Consider the following 22,928-nt stretch of genomic DNA (forward strand, 5'->3'; position numbering starts at 1 on the left):
TTGGGTGGAATTTGGGAATTTGGGGATTTGGAGCTGCTGAAGAGCAGCCCCTGCTCAGCTCAGCTCAGCTCAGCTCAGCTCAGCTCAGCTCAGCGTGGAGCAGCGAATCCAGGACTGAGGAGTGCCACCAGACAGGAGCAACCACTCCAACCCAGCGTGGGGCTAATGAAGGGCTTTTTGAAGAGCAAAATCAGCCCAAGGTACAAAAACAAACAGGGCTGAGCATGGCAGAGAGGCGGCAGCAGCAGCACACGAGACCCTGCGAGTGACAGAGGTTAAAGGAAATGATTCTGGGCACCCAGAGGATCTCACAGGGATGCTGGAAGCGTCTCCCACGGCTTCCCTGGAGATTCCTGTGCCTTTGCAGAGCCTCCAGGGAGACGCCAGCCGTGCCTGGGGTGGCAGCAAAATGTGGCTGTTAAAAAGGAAATTGGTTATGGAGCCTGTTTGATGATTTGGAAGGATTTATTGCATCTTTCAGCCTCAATCCCTGAGACAGCAGGGACTGCAAAGGGAAGGCAGGAGCTTCTGGCCTGATCCTAAAAGTCAGGAGATGGGTGGCAAGGCAAGAGATCATTAAATTGAGATGCTCAGAGAGGAAGTTCTCCACAGCTGTGAGGAAAGAACGGTCAGACAGACACAATTTTTGAGATTTGGGGGGGCAAAGGGGGAAAGGATCACACCTGGCACTGCCCAGGGATTTGGGGAAATGTTTTGGCTCCACATTCCAGCTGGGTCTGGGTGGAAAATGAACCTTGGAGTGGTCAATCCTTGCCCTGAGGGGCTGGGATGGTGTCACAGGTGCCCATGGTTGGCAGCAGGAGAGCACTGAGACCTGCCCAGGGGTGCTGTGTGTGTGCCACCCTGCTCTGTGTGTGCCACCCACACCTGGCACTGCCCAGGGATTTGGGGAAATGTTTTGGCTCCGCATTCCAGCTGGGTCTGGGTGGAAAATGAACCTCAGGGTGATCAATCCTTGCCCTGAGGGGTTTGGGATGGTGCCACAGGTGCTCCTGGCACTGCGACCTGCTGGCCCCGCCCAGTGGTGCTGTGGTTGTGCCACCCACACCTGGCACAGCCCTTCCCACCTGGCTGAGGGATGCCCTGGAGGGCTGGCACAACACCCAGAGGAGGTGACAAAGCTTGGACTCCTGTGACAGAACGCGCGAACACCGAGAGCAGCTCGGCAAACGGGAGCCGAGGGAGCTCCATCCTCCCCGGCCCCGTGCAGGGCAGCTCCGGTTACCGGGGGCTCCGGGACGCCTCGGCAGAGCCGCTGCGGCTCCCCCGGCTCGTTCCCAGATGCTCCGGGGCTGAATCACAGCGATTCGTCGTGGCTGCACGCTGAACACCTCCTCGCCCTCCTCTTCCTCCCTCCTCTTCCTCCCCTGCCCGAGTGATGGCGAGCGGGTGCTGCACCCACGCAGGGGAAGGCAGGAGGAAGGGAAAGGGTTAAAAGCCGGGTGACAGCGACAAGGGACAGCATAAAGGGGCCCTGGGAGGGGCTCGGAGCTGTGGCACAGCCTGGGGGAGCACGGGATGCTCGGGGATCCCCGAAAAACCACCAGGAGAGCCAGTGCCACCCAAAATCCCCTTTTCCAGATAAAACTGCCCTCTCAGAGCTGAGTGAGAGGCCAGGAGCCCCCCAGAGCCCCCCAGAGCCCCCCAGAGCCCCCCAGAGCTGGCCCAGCTCGCCCCCATCCCACGGGACCCTCGCCCTGCTCCAGGAGCCTAGTTTGGGTCCCCTCTGCTGCTCCCAAATCCCGGCGCTTCCCGAGCCCTTCTCCAAGAGGACAAGGAACAAAAACCTGGGAAAAGCCTCCTGTGACCCCAAATTTGCAATTTTAGCCACCTCTAGGGTCATCTCCAGGAGGAGGGAGGCAGCGTGGGATGGGCAGGGAAGGTGCCCGAGCTGTCGGTGCCTCCCACGGGCGCTTCCCGAGCTCTTCTCCAACAGGACAAGGAGCAAAAAACTGGGAAAAGCCTCCTGTGACCTCAAATCTGACCCCAAATTTGCAATTTTAGTCACCTCCAGGAGGAGGGAGGCAGCGCAGGGATGGGCAGGGACCGTGCCCAAGCTGCTCCTGCCTCCCATGGGCGCTTCCCGAGCTCTTCTCCGACTCCACAAGGAACAAAAACCTGGGAAAAGCCTCCTATGACCCCAAATCTGACCCCAAATTTGCAATTTTAGTCACCTCCAGAGCCATCTCCAGGAGGAGGGAGGAAGCGCGGGGATGGGCAGGGAAGGTGCCCAAGCTGCTCCTGCCTCCCACGGGCGCTTCCCAAGCTCTTCTCCGACCCCACAAGGAACAAAAACCTGGGAAAAGCCTCCTGTGAGCCCAAATTTGCAATTTTAGTCGCCTCCAAGGCCACGTCCCAACACCCTGCATGGAGCTGGAGGCAGCGCAGGGATGGGCAGGGAAGGTGCCCAAGCTGCTCCTGCCTCCCATGGGCGCTTCCCGAGCTCTTCTCCGACTCCACAAGGAACAAAAACCTGGGAAAAGCCTCCTGTGACCTCAAATCTGACCCCAAATTTGCAATTTTAGTCACCTCCAGAGCCATCTCCAGGAGGAGGGAGGCAGTGCGGGGATGGGCAGGGAAGGTGCCCAAGCTGCTCCTGCCTCCCATGGGCACTTCCCGAGCTCTTCTCCGACCCCACAAGGAACAAAAACCTGGGAAAAGCCTCCTGTGACCTCAAATCTGACCCCAAATTTGCAACTTGCACGTCCGGGAGGCGGGAGGCAGCGCGGGGATGGGCAGGGACCGTGCCCAAGCTGTCGGTGCCTCCCACGGGCGCTTCCCACGGGGATTGTGACTAACGGAGCCATCCCTGGCACAGCTCCGCTGCAGGAGCCTCGGAGCAGCTCCTCCGGAGGTCTTGGAGCCTGTGGGAAAGGGATTTGTAGGGAGTTTTTAGGTTCAGCAGGATGAAAGTTTTTAAAACGCCACGGCCGGGTCAGAAAAGGGTTTTGTGCCACAGGTGGCGAGCTGGGGAGGGAGCGCTGCCACAAAGGGTTAATTCTCCTCGGGAAACGAGCTGGGGGCGTTTGGGCAGAGCCCTGAGATCCTCCAGGGCTGGAAATGGCAGAGCTCGGGGGATCGGATGATGGGTGAGACATGCTCGGGTGAGGGGGGATAAAGGAGTTGCCAGGGAGATGCCAGGGGACAGCCAGGACTGGGCAGCGACCTTTGGGGACTGGCACAGAGCGGGATCGGCCCCAAACGGGGCCAGTGCGAGGGGAGGCTGTGGGACCGGGAGGGACAAGGGACAGGGACGGGCTGGGACACACAGGTGAGCAGAGGTGTCACCTCTGAACAGGTGACATCCCAGTGAGGGTGACATCCTAGCAAGGGTGACATCTCAGTGAGAGTGACATCTCAGCACGGGTGACACCCTAGAACAGGTGACACTACAGTGAGAGTGACATGCTAGCAAGGGTGACATTCCAGCGAGAGTGACACCCCAGTACAGGTGACACCCCAGCACAGGTGACACCCCAGTGAGAGTGACACCCTAGCAAGGGTGACATCCTAACATGGGTGACATCCCAGTGAGAGTGACATCTCATCACAGGTGACATCCCAGCACATGTGACACTGTAGCAAGGGTGACATCCTAACATGGGTGACGTCCTAACATGGGTGACATCCCAGCACGGGTGTCACCCCAGCACGGGTGACATCCTAACATGGGTGACATTCCAGTGAGAGTAACATCCCAGCACAGGTGACATCCCAGTGAGAGTGACATCCTAACAAGGGTGACATCCTAACATGGGTGACGTTCCAGTGAGAGTGACATCCCAGCACAGGTGGCACCCCAGCACAGGAGTCACCCCAGTGAGAGTGACACCCTAGCAAGGGTGACATCCCAACATGGGTGACATCCCAGCACAGGTGTCATCTCAGCACAGGTGACATCCCGGTGAGAATGACACCCCAGCACAGGTGACAGCCCTCATCTCTGCTCCGGCCCCTCTCCCTGCCAAGGGACCGTGCCCCATCCACCCAGCCGGGTGACAGTGACAGTGACAGTGACAGTGACAGTGGTAGGGCCCATCGCGGGGACACCGCCAGCCGAGAGAGGACCCCGCGGTGGGACCGGTCCCGTTTCTGCCGCCACACCGGCGAGACCCCGGTTCTATGGCGGGTCTGGGGACGGCACTTTGAGGCATCGGGGGCGGGATGGGGACCACGGGGACCGAGGGGATCACGGGGACTGAGGGGATGGGGGGGATGACGAGGACCGAGGGGACCACGGGGACTGAGGGGATGGAGGGGATGACGAGGACCGAGGGGATCACGGGGACCGAGGGGACCACGGGGACTGAGGGGATGACGGGGACCGAGGGGATGGAGGGGACCTCGGGGATCACGGAGATCACGGGGACTGAGGGACCCCGGGGATCACGGGCACCGAGGGGATGGAGAGGACCACGGGGATGACGGGCACCGAGGGAATCACGGGCACTGAGGGGATCACGGGCACCGAGGGGATCACAGGGATCACGGGCACTGAGGGGATCACGGGCACCGAGGGGATCACGGGCACCGAGGGGATCACAGGGATCACGGGCACTGAGGGGATCACGGGCACCGACGAGATCACGGGCACCGAGGGGATCACAGGGATCACGGGCACTGAGGGGATCACGGGCCCTGAGGGCAGCCCCGTTCCCGCCGTCCCCCCCCCCCGCTCCGCCGCCGCCGCCGCCCCGCGCGCACCTGCCTCCCGCGGGGAGCCGCGCATGCAGCGCGCACCACCGCGCCCCAGCCCGCGGGGGGGGCCGGCGGCCGGAGCGGGCGTGTTTACACGGGGGCCGAGGGGGGCGGCATCGGCGCTGCCCCCCCCGCTCCCCCCCCCCACCCCGGCACGAATGGTCTCTTCCTCGCGCTCTATTTAATCGCCGCCGCTGCCGCACCGCCGGCTCCAGAGCTGAGGGAGCAGCGGAGAGAGCAGCGCTCGCCGCCCGCGCTGCGGCTCGGTCGCGCCGGCCCCGCGGGCTCCCGCTGCCGCCAGCATGCAGCCCCCCGCCCTCAGCATCCTCCTGCTCATCGCCTGCTTCGGCAGCGCCCGGGGAAACCTCTCCCGCGACGGTGAGTGGCGGCACCGCGAGCGGGCGAAGCTCCCGCCTTATCCCCGCCGCTTATGGCGGGGGATGCGGGGAAGCGAGCGACAGGTGCGGGGAGCGGCGGCGGCGCCGTTATGTGGGTCAGGCAGGTACCGCCCGCCCCGCCCCGCCCGGCCCTCGGGGCCCGCCCCGCCGCCGCCTGCGGGTGCGGCTCCCCGGGCGGCCGGCGGGGCTCAAGGTCACGGCGGCGCCGGTGCTGCCCGTCGTGTCCCCCCACGGCCGCGGCGGAAGGTTCCAGACAGGCCCCGGCGGGCGGCGGCGGCGGCGCTCGGCCCCTCCCGGCGCTGCCCGCGGAGAGGGCGGCGGGGGGGGGGGGGGGGGGGCGCGGATGGAGAATCCCCGGTACGGCGGAGCCGCCCCGCCGTGAGGGTGCCGGGGCTCGGCGGTGACACACGGAGGGGCGGATGGAGCTCCCGGGGGAGCCCGGTGACATCCGCGCCGCGGCTGGGGCGGCTCCCCGGTGCCTCCGGTGGGAGCCGCCTCCCCGGGATGGGCGGCGGTCCCCGTCCCGCCGGGATGAGCGGGGCTCGCCGCACAAAGAGGGGTTCACCGGCGGCGACAGTCGCGACCGGCGCGGAGCGGGTGTGATTTGTGTCGGGGCTCGCCGCTGGCAGCGCCGCGTCCGCCGTCGCTGCGGGTCCCTGCGGGGCGGCCCCGGTGCCTCGGACCCGCCATCCCTGTCTGGCTGCTGGCGGCTCCGTTTGCCGTGTCGGGAGTCGCCTGTCGTGACAGGAGCGATGCTGCTGCGTGTGTTTGGGTGGGGAGGTGCAGCCGCCGGCCGGGGGCTGGGCTGGACCCGCCGTGTTGTGATCTGGGGATGCTGGGGCTGGGTTTGGTCTCCATCCACATCCCTGCGCTCCATCAGGAGCAGCACCGAGGGTCCCGAGGGCTGTGCGGGTGGGAGGTGACACGGTGGGGACAAGGGCTGAGGCCGCAGCCCCCGCGGCTCCCCCGCACCCATCGCTGTTGCTGTCACAGCCTCCGGGGGCTGGTGGCTGCGTTCCCATCCACGAATCCCGGGATTTGTTCTGGTTTTGGCCACGGTCCTCCCACGGGCGCCCGAAAGAGTCACTTGGGTGTGGGTGATGCTCAGCCCCGGGGTGTGGGGACATTGTGACAGCCCCAGCGTGGGGATGCTCAGCCTGTGGGGCTGGGGATGGCCGAGCATGCCAGGAAGGGAGGTGGCTGTGACCCAGAGCTGTCCTGGGACAGGACACAGCCCGGATGGTGACACTGCAAGATTTCCTTCTGGGCTGGCCTCTGCTGTAGCCCAGCCCTGGCCATCAGAGCCAGAGTCCAGCAGAGCTGGACAAACAAACCCCCCAAAAATAAAATCCTTGAGGAGATGGGAGATGCTTGGAAAAGAAGTTGTGTTTTCATGGTTGGTGCCTCATCCTGAGCCATCCCAGCGTGACATCCCCTGCCCGGCTCCTGTGCTGGGGAGGGATAGAGCCTCCTCCTTGGAGAACATTCCTCCAGCGCTGTGGATGGCTCTGCTACAAGCATGGCACGGTGTGGAGGAACCCCTGGAAGCCACCCAGGCCCTGCTCCAGCACAAGAGGGCCCTGTCTGAGCTCTTGGCTGCCGTTTGTGCTGCTGTCGGCACATTCGGGTGTGTTTGGGCTGGTGCGTGGTTGTCCTTGTGTGTGAGGATCATTCTCTCTCTGCAGGGTTATTCCACTCGGGAGTTGTGTAACCCTTTTGTTTGGACAGTGCCCTGGGAGGCCACCACGGGGCCGAAACCAGTTGACTTTGGGGTTGTTTTTTTCCCTGAGGCTCTGGAGGACATGGGGAGGTTTGCAGAGAGGCAGGTTCAGGGCTCTGTCCCTGTCCTGCAGGGTGGTTTTGTCTCTCTGGAGCTGCTGGAGCTCTCAGCTTGGCCAGACCACCCAGAAAACCTCCCTCTATCCTGGGGAGATGCCCTGCAGCCTCCCACCCTGTGTGGGGTGAGGTCCCACAGGGTTTTTGTCACCTTCAGCCTCTGAACAGGTAACATCTGTAAGTCCAAATCCTTTTGTTTGGACAACGCCCTGATAAGCCACCACGGAGCCAAACCCAGATGATTTGGGACTGATTTTTCCCTGAGGTACTTTAGGACGTGGTGAGGTTTGCAGAGAGGCAGGTTCAGGGCTCTGTCCCTGTCCTGCAGGGTGTTTTTGTCTCTCTGGAGGTCTCAGCTTGGCCAGGCCACTCAGAAAACCTCCCTCTATCCTGGGGAGATGCCCTGCAGCCTCCCAGCCCATGTGAGATGGGATCCCACAGGGTTTTTGTCACCTTCAGCTTCCAAGAAGGTGACACCTGCAGGTCCAAGCCCTTTTGTTTGGACAGTGCCCTGGGAGGCCACCATGGGGCCAAAACCAGGTGATTTTGGGGCTGATTTTTCCCCTGAGGCACTGGAGGACATGGGGAGGTTTGCAGAGAGGCAGGTTCAGGTCTCTGTCCCTGTCCTGCAGGGTGTTTTTGTCTCTCTGGAGATGCTGGAGGTCTCAGCTTGGCCAGACCACCCAGAACACCTTCCTCTATCCTGGGGAGATGCCCTGCAGCCTCCCAGCCTGTGTGGGGTGAGGTCCCACATGTTTTTTACCACCTCCAACCTTTGAACAGGTCCTGCTGGAATGTTGGAGAGCCCAGCACTGTCTGGAGCAGCAGAATTCTTTCCTTGCTGCTTTCCAGGGTGCTTTTCCCCAAGGAATGTGTGGATTGCCCCGTTCCCAGTGCCATTAGGGCTCTGCCATATGCTCCCAGTGCCTGTGCCAGCAGCAGCCCTTGGCTCCAGAGCTGAGGAAGCACTGACAGCCCTGGAGAGGCACGAAAGGGAAGGGAGGGCGACCTCTCTGCATCACTCACTACCTGCTTGGCCTGATTTTGGATGACTTGGATCAGCTGCCTGGGGGAAAAGGAGCTGTTCCAGGGCTGGGATCAGTGCTGAGCCCCAGGGGAGGGAGCAGAGCATCCCTGTGCAGGCTGGAGAGCACGGAATCCACCACTCAGCTGCCTGGCACAACGCGTTAGGCTCAACAGGCAAGGCTGGATTTTAGGACAAAGCCTGGGATCAGGCTCTGTGGAGGTGCCCAGACGGTGAGGGATGTGCTGGCACCGCTGCCAGGACAGGAATTCTGCCTCTAGCTTGCCAGTGCTGTAGGATTTGGCATGGTCAAACCTCTGCTTGTGCTGTTTGCTGCGAGGAGAAATCCCAAAGGAATGGGGCGACGCTGCTGGAACCCGAGCTGAGCATCCCGAGGTCCCACCCTCCTCTGGAGGGAAAAACGCCCCGTTTGCCCAGGATTCCCTGCCTGGGAGGTCTCCTGCCTGCAGAATTCTGCCTCTTCCCCCTGTGCCTGACGTTGTCACCTCTCCAGGGGTGTTGGAAGCGCCGGAGGAACCGGAGGCGGCGGCATCTGGGGAGTGTCCCCGGCGCTGGCACGGCGGCCGTGCAGGCAGATGGAGGGAGCTGCAGCAGAGCTGCTCCTGTTTGTTTTCCCTGGTTCCTAACCTCGTTCTGTGCCAATCCAGGGTGTCTCGTGCCTGCAGGAGAGGAGTGGGGCAGGGTCTGGTTGCGTGTCCAAGGTGGTTTTGGTGGCGGTGCCAGCTGGGAGATTGGTGGGCTCTGCTTGTTCTGCTGTGCCAGTGTCGGGCCTGGCACCCCCTGCCCAGCCTGGTCTCCACCTGAGCTGCTTTTCCAGCCTTGGCTGTGCAGGCCCCCCCAGAGCTGGTTGTGCACAGATTGAGTGGAGTCCTCGTTGCTCTGGCTCTTCAGTGGGCCCTGGAAGGTGCTGCCAGCTCTGTGACACCCCCACAGTCAGATGGATCTGCTCCTCCTCCTCCTCCTCTCAGTTACTGGGTCAGCTCAGCTTGAACCATCTGGTCCAGTTCTGGCCCCTCTGCTCTTGGCCGGGCACCATCAGCCGAGACCAGCAGAGCCTTCATCGGGTGGTGATGGAGGAAGGGGTGGCAGTGACCTCTGTGCGCTGCCCCATCTCCTCCACCCACCTGTGAGAGGCTGAGATTCTCCATCCTCCTCCCAGAGAGCTCCTCTTCCTCCCGGTGCTATCCGTGGGGGAGGAGGATGAGGAGCAGAGGCAGGAACTTTAATTTGAGCAGCACCGAGGCAGACAACCCAAAGGCAGCCCGAGGGAGGCGGGGAAGGCGAGGCTGAGAGCGGGGATGTGTGGAACCATTCCAGGGATGCGGCCGAGGGCGCAGGGACCGCGGGCAGTGCTGGATGCTGCGGCTCCCCGGTGTCCGGAGGGTGACAGGGATGGCAGGAACAGCATTTCCATGAGTTTGGCTGGGAAATTGTTGCGTTGTGATCTCAGGGTTTAGCTCAGAACCTCGGGTCCCTCCCTTGATAATTCCCTGCCAGGTTTATCAATCATTTCTCCTTCCCCCTCCCAGCGCTGTCTGTCAGCCCTGGAATTCCAGAAGGAATCGAGTGATTGGCACATTCAAACCCCTGGGGGGCATTGGGCCATCCAGGTGTCCTTTGTCCCTTTGTCCCTGCTTGGTGGCTCCCTGCCCCTTCCCTGGGGTTAAAGGTGCAGCAACCACGGGCTCAGGGAGTTCTGTTGGAGCTGGTGCTGCATTCAGAGAATAAAGCTCTGGATCCAAACCCTCCATCAGAACCGACTCCTTTCCTTCACCATCACCTTAAAGCTTCTCCACAGAGGGAAACCCGAGGAGCAGCCCCTGTTATGGGGGGAAGCTCCATCCCAGCACCAGCAGAGCTCCTGCAGGCCTGGAATTGTCTCCATGCACCCAACTGCAGCACCCAGCCAGCCCAAAGTGTCTGTGGGGTGAAACACCACAAATCCAACCAGCCCAAAGTGTCTGTGGGGTCAAGCACCACAAATCCAACCAGCCCAAAGTGTCTGTGGGGTGAAACACCACAAATCCAACCAGCCCAAAGTGTCTGTGGGGTCAAGCACCACAAATCCAGCCAGCCCAAAGTGTCTGTGGGGTGAAACACCACACACCCAGCCAGCCCAAAGTGTCTGTGGGTGAAACACCACAAATCCAACCAGCCCAAAGTGTCTGTGGGGTGAAACACCACAAATCCAGCCAGCCCAAAGTATCTGTGGGTGAAACACCACAAATCCAACCAGCCCAAAGTGTCTGTGGGGTCAAACACCACAAATCCAACCAGCCCAAAGTGTCTGTGGGGTCAAACACCACAAATCCAACCAGCCCAAAGTGTCTGTGGGGTCAAACGCCACAAATCCAACCAGCCCAAAGTGTCTGTGGGGTCAAACGCCACAAATCCAACCAGCCCAAAGTGTCTGTGGGGTGAAACACCACAAATCCAACCAGCCCAAAGTGTCTGTGGGTGAAACACCACAAATCCAACCAGCCCAAAGTATCTGTGGGTGAAACACCACAAATCCAACCAGCCTAAAGTGTCTGTGGGTGAAACACCACATTGAACCAGCCCAAAGTGTCTGTGGGTGAAACACCACACACCCAGCCAGCCAAAAATGGGGTGAAACACCACACACCCAGCCAGGCAAAAATGTCTGTGGGGTGAAACACCACAAATCCAACCAGCCAAAAGTGTCTGTGGGTGAAACACCACAGTTGCCCCTACTTGCTTCGGCAGCAAGGGCCAGACAAGCTCAGGCACATCCCCTCCGGTTATATTTGTAAATATTCCAGTAGGAAACAGCAGATCTGTGTCCCTGCAGCATCCTGGGAGCTGCCCCGTCCTCGGGTGATGCTCCAGGCGGTGCCTGAGCTGCAGATGTTTTTGCTCAGCCTCCAACACCCCAAACGCTGTTTGTTGGCAAGCTCAGCTTTTCCAGGCTGTTGCTTTCAGGCTGGGATTTGCAGGGAAATGAGTTCTGACACTGCTGGGCTCAGTGGGCAGGGGGAGCAGCAGATCCCTGGGCTGGGGGACAGGACTTGCTGGGACCCCCAAGCCCTGGGGAGATGTTTCCAGAGCTTCTCACATACCCAAGGAGCTCCAGGAGAGTTTGGACGAGGTGCCCAGGCCCAGGTTGGGATTGTTGGGGTGTCTGTGGGTTCTTTGCCACTCTGACCATTCCAGGATTCAATTTTTGGCCAGTCAGGAGGAGGCATTGGCTGTGCTGTCCCCCAGGAGAGGAGCAGAGCTGCCAGGGCTTCCCCACCCCTCAGTTCTGTTATTAAAAATAAAGAAATTATTAGGATTTATTTATTATTATTATTATAAGTTATCAATTTATTATATTTTATATTTATATGTTTTATATATTTATATATTTTTATATATACATATATATAAATATATAGATATATATGTTTTATAATATATAAATATGTATTATATAATATATAGATATTATATATTCATATATAAATATATAATATACGATATATAATATAAATAATATATTATAATATAATATATAATACACATATATAATATATAATACATATATAATATATAATATAATATATTATATATATTATATATTATATCTATTATATATTGTATATATTTTATATATTAATTATATCATTTATATATTTATATAAACATATAATATATAGTATATATTATATTTCTTTTATTTAAATTATATTATATTAAAAGTATAAAATATAATAATATAATATATAAAATAAAATAATATATAAATATATATTAAATATAAAAAATCATATATAAATCTATAAATGAATATAAATATATATTAAATATATAAAATAATAAATTAATATAATATTAAAAAATAAGGATATTAAAACCAAATCTCCTCTTACACAACCCCGTGCGGTTAATCCTGGGACACTTGGGGTGACACTGGCACTGAGGCGGCTTCAGGGCCACCAAACCTCGTGCCAGGGCACCCAGCTGGGCTGTGCCACCTCGTTGGGCAGGGAGATCCTTAAAACAGAACTGTCAGAGCACCGAGCTGGTTCCCTTGGCAACACTCATGTTGGAAGATTGGCCTTAGGGTAGGAGCTAAAAACCCACTCAGAAATTGGAGTTCTGAGCTCTGGGCTGCCACACTGGGGGAGGGTGCTGCCACACGGGTCACCCTGCCATGTGCCCCTGAAATTTGGGGGGAATTCTCTCATTTTGGGGTCCCTCGGGGAGCTGTGATGGCAGGAAATGCTGTCAGGGGGATTTGTGGCATTTGTGGTGTCCCTGTCCCCCTGCTCCGCCTCCTCTCAGCACTCAGGGTTTGGGTGCTGGCGCAGGGCTCACCCTGCTCTGTGCCCTCAGATTTTGGGGGAATTTTCTCATTTTGGAACTCTTCAGGGAGCTGTGCCACTGGGAAATGCTGTCAGGGGGATTTGTGGTGGCACAGATTTGGGATTTTTTTTCTCTGTTCTGCCCCCTCTCAGTATTCAGGGTGTGCGTGCTGGCACAGGGGTCACCCTGCTCTGTGCCCTCAGATTTTGGGGGAATCTTCTCGTTGTGGGGTCCCTCAGGGAGCTGTGATTGCAGGAAATTCTGTTAGAGGGATTTGTGGTGGCACAGAACTGGGATTTCCATCTGCTCTGCCCCCTCTCACCACTCAGGGTTTGGATGCTGGCACAGGGCTCACCCTGCTCTGTGCCCTCAGATTTTGGGGGAATTTTCTCATTTTGGGACTCTTCAGGGAGCTGTGACACTGGGAAATGCTGTCAGGGGGATTTGTGGTGGCACAGATTTGGGATTTTTTTTCCTCTGCTCTGCCTCTCTCAGCACTCAGGGTTTGGATGCTGGCACAGGGGTCACCCTGCTCTGTACCCCAGGATTTTGGGGGAATTTTCTGCTTTTGGGACTCTTCAGGGAGCTGTGATAGCAGGAAATGCTGTCGGGGGATTTGTGGTGGCACAGAACTGGGGTTTCCCTCTGCTCTGCCCCTTTTCAGTTTTCAGCTGGCACAGGGGTCACCCTGCTCTGTGCTCCAGGATTTTGGGGGAATTCTCTCCTTTTGGGGTCCCTCAGGGAGCTGTGATTGCAGGAAATGCTGTCAGGGGGATTTGTGGTGGCACAGATTTGGGAATTTTCCTCTGCTCTGCCTCTCTCAGCACTCAGGGTTTGGATGCTGGCACAGGGGTCACCCTGCCCTGTACCCCACGATTTTGGGGGAATTTTCTGCTTTTGGGGTCCCTCGGGGAGCTGTGACACTCGGTTTAATGTGGGGAAGTGTGAAGCTCCTGGATTCAGGGAATGCTCATTTATGGTGAAATCCTCTGAAATTTAGGATTTGGGAGTTTCATGTGTGAAGCTGCATTCTCTTGCTGTTCCCCTTCTCAGAAATGCTCATTTTCAGGGAAATCCTCTGAAATTTGGAGTTTGGGGTAAAGATATTTCATGTGGGAAGCATTCTCTTGCTGTGCCCCTTCTCAGAAATGCTCGTTTATGGAGAAATCCTCTGGAATTTGGGGGTTGGGGATTTAATATGAGAAACTGCATTCTCTTGCTGTTCCCCTTCTCAGAAATGCTCATTTATAGGGAAATCCTCTGAAATTTGGGATTTGTGGGAAGATGTGAAGCCCCTGGGGTCACAAGGAATGAGATCCCATTCCCTGCTGGAACTTCAGGATCCCCCCTGAACCTCGGGATCTCACAGCTGAGCTGGGAGCACACCCAGGGCTGTGTTTTTCCCACTTTTAGGGTATATTTCCATTCCTGTGCCAGCCCCTGGCACCTTGGCATCAATCCCTTCACCCTGTGGGAGCTGCCAGAAGGAATTGAGGCACCCTTTTGGAGTTTCTGCATGGATTTATCCCTGTGAGGAGAACAGGAACGCCCTGAATTCTGCAGCTCCTTCATCCTGCCTGTACCCAGAGCCAGGTGACACCACACAGGGATGTCCTAAATGCTGAAAATTTCAACTTTCTGACCCCAAAATGAACTCTGCATTTTACCTAACCCCTGTCCTGGATCAGCCTGCATCCTTCCCACCTTCACGTTTGGCTCTGAGCATCTTCTCCCTGCCTGGATCTGCATTTTGGGGACAGCCTGGAGGGATCCCAAGGGACATTTGGATGCCACTGGACTGGGGAAGGAACCAGCCCTGGAGCTGCAGGAGCAGATGCACCCAAACAGGAGCAGGTTTCCCTCTCTCCTGGCAAATCTGGAGCTGCTCAGCTGCCTGGAATTTGTGCTCTGGATATTCCAGACTGTGGATTCGCACCCTGCAAAAATCAGCCTGCAAAGGGATGTGCACAGCAGATGTCTGAGGTTTGCTGATCTGTGAGTTCAAAATTCCCTCCCTGCCAGGGCTGATTCCTGCAAGAATCCACAAAAGTTTAAAATTCTCACTCTGCCAGGGCTGATTCCTTCATGGATCCACAAAAGTTGAAAATTCCCTCCCTTCCAGGGCTGGTTCCTGCCTGGATCCGTGAGAATTCAAAATTCCCTCCCTGCCAGGACTGATTCCTATATGGATCCACAAAAATTAAAATTCCCCACCCTGTTCCTGCAAGGATCCACAGGAATTCAAAATTCTCTCCCTGCCAGGGCTGATTCCTATATGGATCCACAAAAATTAAAACTTCCCACCCTGTTCCTGCAAGGATCCACAGGAATTCAAAATTCTCTCCCTGCCAGGGCTGATTCCTGCAAGGATCCACAAAAATTAAAACTTCCCACCCTGTTCCTGCAAGGATCCACAGGAATTCAAAATTCTCTCCCTGCCAGGGCTGATTCCTGCAAGGATCCACAAAAATTAAAACTTCCCACCCTGTTCCTGCAAGGATCCACAGGAATTCAAAATTCTCTCCCTGCCAGGGCTGATTCCTGCAAGGATCCACAAAAATTAAAACTTCCCACCCTGTTCCTGCAAGGATCCACAGGAATTCAAAATTCTCTCCCTGCCAGGGCTGATTCCTGCAAGAATCCATGAGAATTCAAAATTCCCACCCTGCCAGGGCTGATTCCTGCAAGGATCCACAAAAGTTGAAAATTTCCTCCCTGCCAGGGCTGATTCCTGCAAGGATCCACAAAAGTTGAAAATTCCCTCTCTGCTTGGGCTGATTCCTGCCTGGATCCATGAGAATTCAAAATTCCCACCCTGTTCCTGCCTGGATCAACAAGAATTCAAAATTTCCTCCCTGCCAGGGCAGATTCCTTCATGGATCCACAAAAGTTGAAAATTCTCACTCTGCCAGGGCAGATTCCTTCATGGATCGAACAAGAATTCAAAATTCCCACCCTGCCTGGGCTGATTCCTGCCTGGATCCACAAAAGTTCCAAATTCCCACCCTGTTCCTGCCTGGACACACAGAAATTCAGAATTCCCTCCCTTCCAGGGCTGATTCCTGCAAGAATCCACGCAGGAAAAGTGGGGATGGAGCTGAAGAGGGAATTCCTGGAACATAAAATCCTTGAAGAGGAGAAAAAGGAGCTTTGGAAAACATCTGTGCCCAAGGGATGAATTGAATCTTTGTGATGATGAACACAGAGTAAATTGGAAAGAAAAAGGGGAATGAGGAGGGTTTTTTTTTTTTTTTGGGAAAGAAGGAGGGGAATTTTGGGAAAGAAGGAGGGAAATGAGAAATGTTGTTCTGGGAAAGAAGCAGAGAAATGAGATATGTTTTCTGGGAAAGAAAGAGGGAAATGAGAAGGGTTTTTTTTTTGGGAAAGAAGTAGAGAAATGAGAAATGTTTTTCTGCCAAAGAAGGAGGGAAATGAGAAGGAATTTTTTTAAAAAGAAGGAGGGAAATTTTGGGAAAGAAGGAGGGAAATAAGAAATGGTTTTTTTTGAGAATGAAGGAGGGAAATGAGAAGGATTTTTTGGGGAAAGAAGTAGGGAAATGAGAAGGATTTTTTTAAAAAAGAAAGAGGGAAATTTTGGGAAAGAAAGTGGGAAATAAGAAATGGGTTTTTTTTGAGAATGAAGGAGGGAAATGAGAAACATTTTTGGGCCATGACTATGAACCAGAGGCGTTGGAGGGCTTGGAGCAGTGGGTGGTTTTCCCTGGGGTTATTTCTGCTCCAGAGATGCTTTCCTAGCCTGGAAAAAAGAGAGGACATTCCTTGGAAATGCTCCTGCAGCTCCAGTCTCGTCCTGCACATCTGCTGGGCCCTTCCCAGCCTCTGGCCCTGCGTCCTGAGGGTGAAATCAAACATTTCATTATTGATCTCTAGCAGTGAAGCTGCTCCGGGCAGCCTGTGGTGCACAATTCCTGGGATGCAGAAAATCAATTTTTCCTGCTTGGGAGCATCGTGGGGCTGCAGAGATTTGGGGACAGTCATTGCTGGATGGGGACAGTCATTGCTGGGTTGGGACAATCCCTGCTGGATGGGACAGTCCCTGTTGGATGGGGACAGTCACCACTGGATGGGGACACTCATTGCTGGGTTGGGACAATCCCTGCTGGATGGGACTGTCATTTTTGGATGGGGACAGTAATTTTTGGATGGGGACAGTCCCTGTTGGATGGGGACACTCATTGCTGAATGGGGACATTCATGGCTTGTTGGTGACAGTCATTTTTGGATGGGGACAGTCTTTTCTGGATGGGGACACTCTTAGCTGAATGGGGACAGTAATTTTTGGATGGGGACAGCCACTACAGGATGGGGACACTAATTTTTGGGTGGGGACAGTCCCTGTTGTATGGGGACACTCATGGCTGGATGGAGACAGTCACTGCTGAATGGGGACAATCAGTGTTGGATGGGGACAGTCATTTTTGGATAGGGACACTTATTTTTGGGTGGGGACAGTCCCTGTTGGATGGGGACAGTCACCACTGGATGGGGACAGTCACCACTGGATGGGGACACTCATTTTTGGATGGGGGCAGTCCCTGCTGGATGGGGACAGTAATTTCTGGATGGGGACACTCCTTGCTGGATGGGGACACTCATTGTAGTGTGGGGCAATCATTGTTGGATGGGGACAGTCATTTTTGGATGAGGACAATAATTTCTAGATGGGGACACTCCTTGGTGGATGGGGACACTCATTGCTGGATGGGGACAGTGTTTGCTGGTTGGTGACAGTCATTTTTGGATGGGGACGCTCATGGCTGGATGGGGACACTCGTATGGGGACAATCACTGCTGGATGGGGACAGTAATTTTTTGATAGGGACAGTCACTGCTGGATGAGGACAGTTATTTTTGGATGGGGACACTCTTTGCTGAATGGGGACAGTCATTTTTGGATGGGGACATTCATGGCTGGATGGGGACAGTCTTTTCTGGATGGGGACAGTCACTGCAGGATGAGGACAGTCATTTTTGGATGGGGACACTCATTTTTGGGTGGGGACAGTCCCTGTTGGATGGGCACACTCATGGCTGGATGGGGACACTCGTTGTATGGGGACAATCACTCTGGGATGGGGACACTCCCTGTTGGATGGGGACACTTATGGCTGGATGGAGACAGTCATTGCTGAATGGGGACAGTCATTTTTGGATGGGGACAGTAATTTTTGGATGGGGACACTCCCTGTTGGATGGGGACAGTCCTTGCTGAATGGGGACACTAATTTCTGGGTGGGGACAGTAATTTTTGGATGGTGACAGTCACTGCTGGATGGGGACGCTCCTTGTTGGATGGGGACACTCATGGCTGGATGGGGACAGTCACTGCTGGATGGGGACAGTAATTTTTTGATGGGGACACTCATAGCTGGATGGGGACACTTATTTTTGGATGGGGACAGTCACTGCTGTATGGGGACAGTAATTTTTTGATGGGGACACTTATTTTTCGATGGGGACAGTCACTGCTGTATGGGGACACTCAGCCCAGGGGTCTCAGAGCAGGGACTGTCCCCTGGTGCCACCCCGGAGCAGCCCAGACTGGGCAGGGCTGGCACCACGAGCTGTGCCAGGTGCTGCACGCCGGGAGCATCCGCCCTGCCCGTGCCAGGCCAGGCTGTGCCACCTGCCAGGGCTGGCACTGTCCCCTGGCCTGGGGGCTGCAGGCACCCCTCAGGGCACCCTCCAGCCCCTGCTCTGGGCGATGGAGGAGTGATCTTCTGGGGAAATATGTTTTTAAAATCTTTATTTTTTATATATATATACAAATTTATATATATATATGTGTGTGTGTGTGTGTGTGTATATATATATATATGTGTGTGTATATATATATATACATATACATAAATAGATATAGAGATATAGATATATAGAGATTTAATATATATTCTATATTATATATTGAATATTTTCTATGTATAATATAGACTATTATATAAATATGTAATATATATTTCTGATTTTAATAGATTATTAAATATAATATTATTATAATATTATATACATATGTTATATGCTATATATAGTATATATTTCAATATATGTTTATTTGCATTATAATATTATATATATAATGTATTTACATTTATTTATAAAAATATATATTTTATATGTGTATTTTATATATACATATACATTTTATATAAATTTCTCTTTTGATATACATTTTATATACATTTCTCTTTTGATATCTATTATATACATTGTAATATAATATATATATTGATATTTATGTATATAAATATATATTTTATATGTATATTTTATATATACACATATACATTTTATATGTATATTTTGTATATACATATACATTTTATATACATTTCTCTTTTGATATATACTATATACATTGTAATATTATATATATTGATATTTATGTATATAAATATATATTTTATATGTATATTTTATATATACACATATACATTTTATATGTATATTTTATATACACATATACATTTTATATATATTTCTCTTTTGGTATATATTATATACATTGTAATATTATATATATTTTTATATTTATGTATATACATATATATTTTATATGTATATTTTATATATACACATATACATTTTATATGTATATTTTGTATATACATATACATTTGATATACATTTCTCTTTTGATATATATACATTGTAATATATATTGATATTTATGTATATAAATATATATTTTATATGTATATTTTATATATACACATATACATTGTATATGTATATTTGATATATATTTCTCTTTTGATATATATTATATACATTGTAATATTATATATATTTATATTTATGTATATATATATTTATATGTGTATTTTATATATACACATATACATTTTATATGTATATTTGATATATATTTCTCTTTTGATATATATTATATACATTGTAATATTATGTATATATTTATATTTATGTATATAAATATATATTTTATATGTATATTTTATATATACACATATACATTTTATATCTATTTCTCTTTTGATATATTTATATATATGTTATATTTTTGAATACCATTTTGGTATTCTGCGAGTCCCTCCCTGAGCAGGATTTCCAGAGAAGCCTCAAACTGGGATTGACCCTTCATCTCCATCCCCAATTCCATCCCCACTGGCCAAATCTGGGATCTGCTCCTGGCAGGACCCTCCAGCAGCTCTGGAGAAGTGTTCCTGTCCCTGGGAGCTGCCTTGGGGACAGCAGTGTCCCCATGTCCATGTGGCTGCTGCAGGTGCGGTGGCAGGGCTCAATCCCTCCCCAGATGCCGCCAGCTTCTCCTGCTGCATCTCAGGCAGGGCTTGGAGCACCTGGGACAGTGTCCCTGCCATGGCAAGGGTGGCACTGGGTGACATTTAGGGTCCCTTCAACCCAAAGCATTCCATGTGTCCCTCACTGGCCAAGATTTCCAGAGAAGCCTCAAACTGGGATTGACCCTTCATCTCCATCCCCAATTCCATCCTCACTGGCCAAATTTGGGATCTGCTCCTGGCAGGACCCTCCAGCAGCTCTGGAGAAGTGTTCCTGTCCCTGGGAGCTGCCTTGGGGACAGCAGTGTCCCCATGTCCATGTGGCTGCTGCAGGTGGGGTGGCAGGGCTCAATCCCTCCCCAGATGCCACCAGCTTCTCCTGCTGCATCCCAGGCAGGGCTTGGAGCACCTGGGACAGTGGAAAGTGTCCCTGCCATGGCAAGGGTGGCACTGGGTGACATTTAGGACTCTCCAGTCCCATTCTGGCATTCCATGAGTCCCTCACTGAGCAGGATTTCCAGGGAAGCCTCAAACTGGGATTAAAACCATTCCCATCACCTGTTCCATCCTCACTGGACAAATTTGGGATGCTCTGAAGGGATCTGCTCATGGCAGGACCCTCCAGCAGCTCTGGAGAAATGTTCCTGTCCCTGGGAGCTGCCTTGGGGACAGCAGTGTCCCCTGTCCCCTGTGGGTGATACAGGTGGGGTGGCAGGGCTCAATCCCTCCCCAGATGCCACCAGCTTCTCCTGCTGCATCCCAGGCAGGGCTTGGAGCACCTGGGACAGTGAAAAGTGTCCCTGCCATGGCAAGGGTGGCACTGGGTGACATTTAGGGTCCCTTCAACCCAAACCATTCCATGTGTCCCTCACTGGCCAAGATTTCCAGAGAAGCCTCAAACTGGAATTAAAACCATCCCCATCTCCAATTCCATTCTCCCTGGCCAAATCTGGGATCTGCTCCTGGCAGGACCCTCCAGCAGCTCTGGAGAAGTGTTCCTGTCCCTGGGAGCTGCCTTGGGGACATCAGTGTCCCCTGTCCCCGTGGCTGCTGCAGGTGTGGTGACAAGACCCATGCCAGCTCAGGAACGAGACAAACCCCCCCCCCCCTGATTTTTGGAGCCATCTCTTCAAAGGGACAGGGCCACCACAGAGCTGTGCTCAGGTGGCTTTTGGGGACACTGCTGTCCCCTGGGATGCTCTGGAGGGAGGTGACACCATCAGTTGTCCTTGTCCCCGTGCAGAGAGCCAGCCCACGACGTCGGACGAGACCGTGGTGGCCGGGGGCACGGTGGTGCTCAAGTGCCAGGTGGAGGATCCCGACGATTCCTCGCTGCAGTGGTCCAACCCTGCCCAGCAGACGCTGTACTTCGGGGAGAAACGAGGTAAAACCCCAAAGTTGGGGGAAAAATGAGGTGAAACCCCACAGTTTGGGGAAAATGGGGTAAAATCCCAACTGGAGGTAAAATCCGGAGCTGGGGAAAATGAGGTAAAATCCAAACGCCAGGTAAAATGCCACAGTTGGGGAGAAATGGGGTAAAATCCCAGCGCTGGGGAAAAATGAGGTAAAATCTCAAAGTTGGGGGAAATGAGGTAAAATCCCACAGTTGGGGAAAAATGAGGTGAAATCCCACAGTTGGGGAAAATGGGGTAAAATCCCATGGTTGGGGGAAAGCGAGGTAAAATCTCAAAGTCGGGGCAAATGAGGTCAAATCCCACAGTTGGGGAAAATGGGGTAAAATCCCACAGTTTGGGGAAAATGGGGTAAAATCCCAACTGGAGGTAAAATCCCAGAGCTGGGGAAAAACGAGGTAAAATCTCAAAGTTGGGGGAAATGAGGTAAAATCCCACAGTTGGGGAAAAATGAGGTGAAACCCCACAGTTTGGGGAAAATGGGGTAAAATCCCAACTGGAGGTAAAATCCGGAGCTGGGGAAAATGAGGTAAAATCCAAACGCCCGGTAAAACGCCACAGTTGGGGAAAAAGGAAGTAAAATGCCACAGTTGGGGAAAAATGGGGTAAAATGCCACAGTTTGGGGAAAATGGGGTAAAATCCCAACTGGAGGTAAAATCCCAGAGCTGGGGAAAAATGAGGTAAAATCTCAAAGTTGGGGCAAATGAGGTAAAATCCCAAAGTTGGGGAAAAAGGAGGTAAAACCCCAACTCAAGGTAAAACCCCACAGCTGGGGAAAAAGGAGGTAAAACCCCAAAGCTGGGAGAAATGATGTAAAACCCCAACTCCAGGTAAAACCCCACAGTTGGGGAAAAATGAAATAAAATCCCACAATTGGGGAAAATAAGGTAAAACCCCAACTGGAGGTAAAACCCCACAGTTGGGTAAAACCCCAGAACTGGGGAAAAATAAGCTAGAACCCCAACTTGAGGTAAAACCCCAGAGCTGGGGCAAAAGGAGCAAAAACCCCAAAATTGGGGAAAATGAGGTCAAATCCCAACTCCAGGTAAAACCCCACAGCTGAGGGAAAAGGAGGTAAAATACCCCAGTTGGGGAAAAAGGAGGTAAAACCTCCAAGTTGGGGAAAATGAGGTAAAACCCCATAGTTGGGGAAAAAGGAACAAAAACCCCAAAGTTGGGGGAAATTAGGTCAAATCCCAACTCCAGGTAATCCCAAAGTTGGGGAAAAAGGAGGTAAAACCCCAACTCAAGGTAAAACCCCACAGCTGGGGAAAAATTAGGTAAAACCCCAAAGCTGGGAGAAATGATGTAAAACCCCAACTCCAGGTAAAACCCTAGAGTTGGGGAAAAATGAAATAAAATCCCACAATTGGAGAAAATTATGTAAAACCCCAACTGAAGGTAAAACCCCACAGCTGGGGCAAAAGGAGCAAAAACCCCAAAGTTGGGGAAAATGAGGTCAAATCCCAACTCCAGGTAAAACCCCACAGCTGAGGGAAAAGGAGGTAAAATACCCCAGAGTTGGGGAAAAAGGAGGTAAAACCTCCAAGTTGGGGAAAATGAGGTAAAACCCCACAGTTGGGGAAAAAGGAACAAAAACCCCAAAGTTGGGGGAAATTAGGTCAAATCCCAACTCCAGGTAATCCCAAAGTTGGGGAAAAAGGAGGTAAAACCCCAACTCAAGGTAAAACCCCACAGCTGGGGAAAAATTAGGTAAAACCCCAAAGCTGGGAGAAATGATGTAAAACCCCAACTCCAGGTAAAACCCTAGAGTTGGGGAAAAATGAAATAAAATCCCACAATTGGAGAAAATTATGTAAAACCCCAACTGAAGGTAAAACCCCACAGCTGGGGCAAAAGGAGCAAAAACCCCAAAGTTGGGGAAAATGAGGTCAAATCCCAACTCCAGGTAAAACCCCACAGCTGAGGGAA

General features: G+C 52.7%; 2 protein-coding genes across 3 annotated transcripts in view; one reads left to right on the forward strand and one right to left on the reverse strand.

Moving 5' to 3' along the window:
• LOC131569354 (uncharacterized) overlaps window positions 1-4,750 on the reverse strand; it is a 51,586-nt gene extending 46,836 nt beyond the window's left edge. Inside the window, exons 1-2 of the mRNA XM_058821547.1 lie at window positions 4,412-4,750; window positions 4,166-4,364 (exon numbers count right to left, since the gene is read on the reverse strand). Coding sequence (XP_058677530.1) covers window positions 4,166-4,364; window positions 4,412-4,750 — 538 coding nt within the window. The remainder of the gene's footprint in view (window positions 1-4,165; window positions 4,365-4,411) is intronic.
• A 176-nt stretch (window positions 4,751-4,926) lies between these two features.
• CADM3 (cell adhesion molecule 3) overlaps window positions 4,927-22,928 on the forward strand; it is a 36,471-nt gene continuing 18,469 nt past the window's right edge. For both annotated transcript variants that reach the window (XM_058821643.1, XM_058821644.1), the window contains exons 1-2: window positions 4,927-5,097; window positions 20,827-20,967. In XM_058821643.1, coding sequence (XP_058677626.1) covers window positions 5,022-5,097; window positions 20,827-20,967 — 217 coding nt within the window. In that variant the 5' untranslated portion in view covers window positions 4,927-5,021. The remainder of the gene's footprint in view (window positions 5,098-20,826; window positions 20,968-22,928) is intronic.

The sequence above is a fragment of the Ammospiza caudacuta genome, chromosome 30, assembly GCF_027887145.1.
Source record: "Ammospiza caudacuta isolate bAmmCau1 chromosome 30, bAmmCau1.pri, whole genome shotgun sequence".
Classification (NCBI taxonomy): domain Eukaryota; kingdom Metazoa; phylum Chordata; class Aves; order Passeriformes; family Passerellidae; genus Ammospiza; species Ammospiza caudacuta.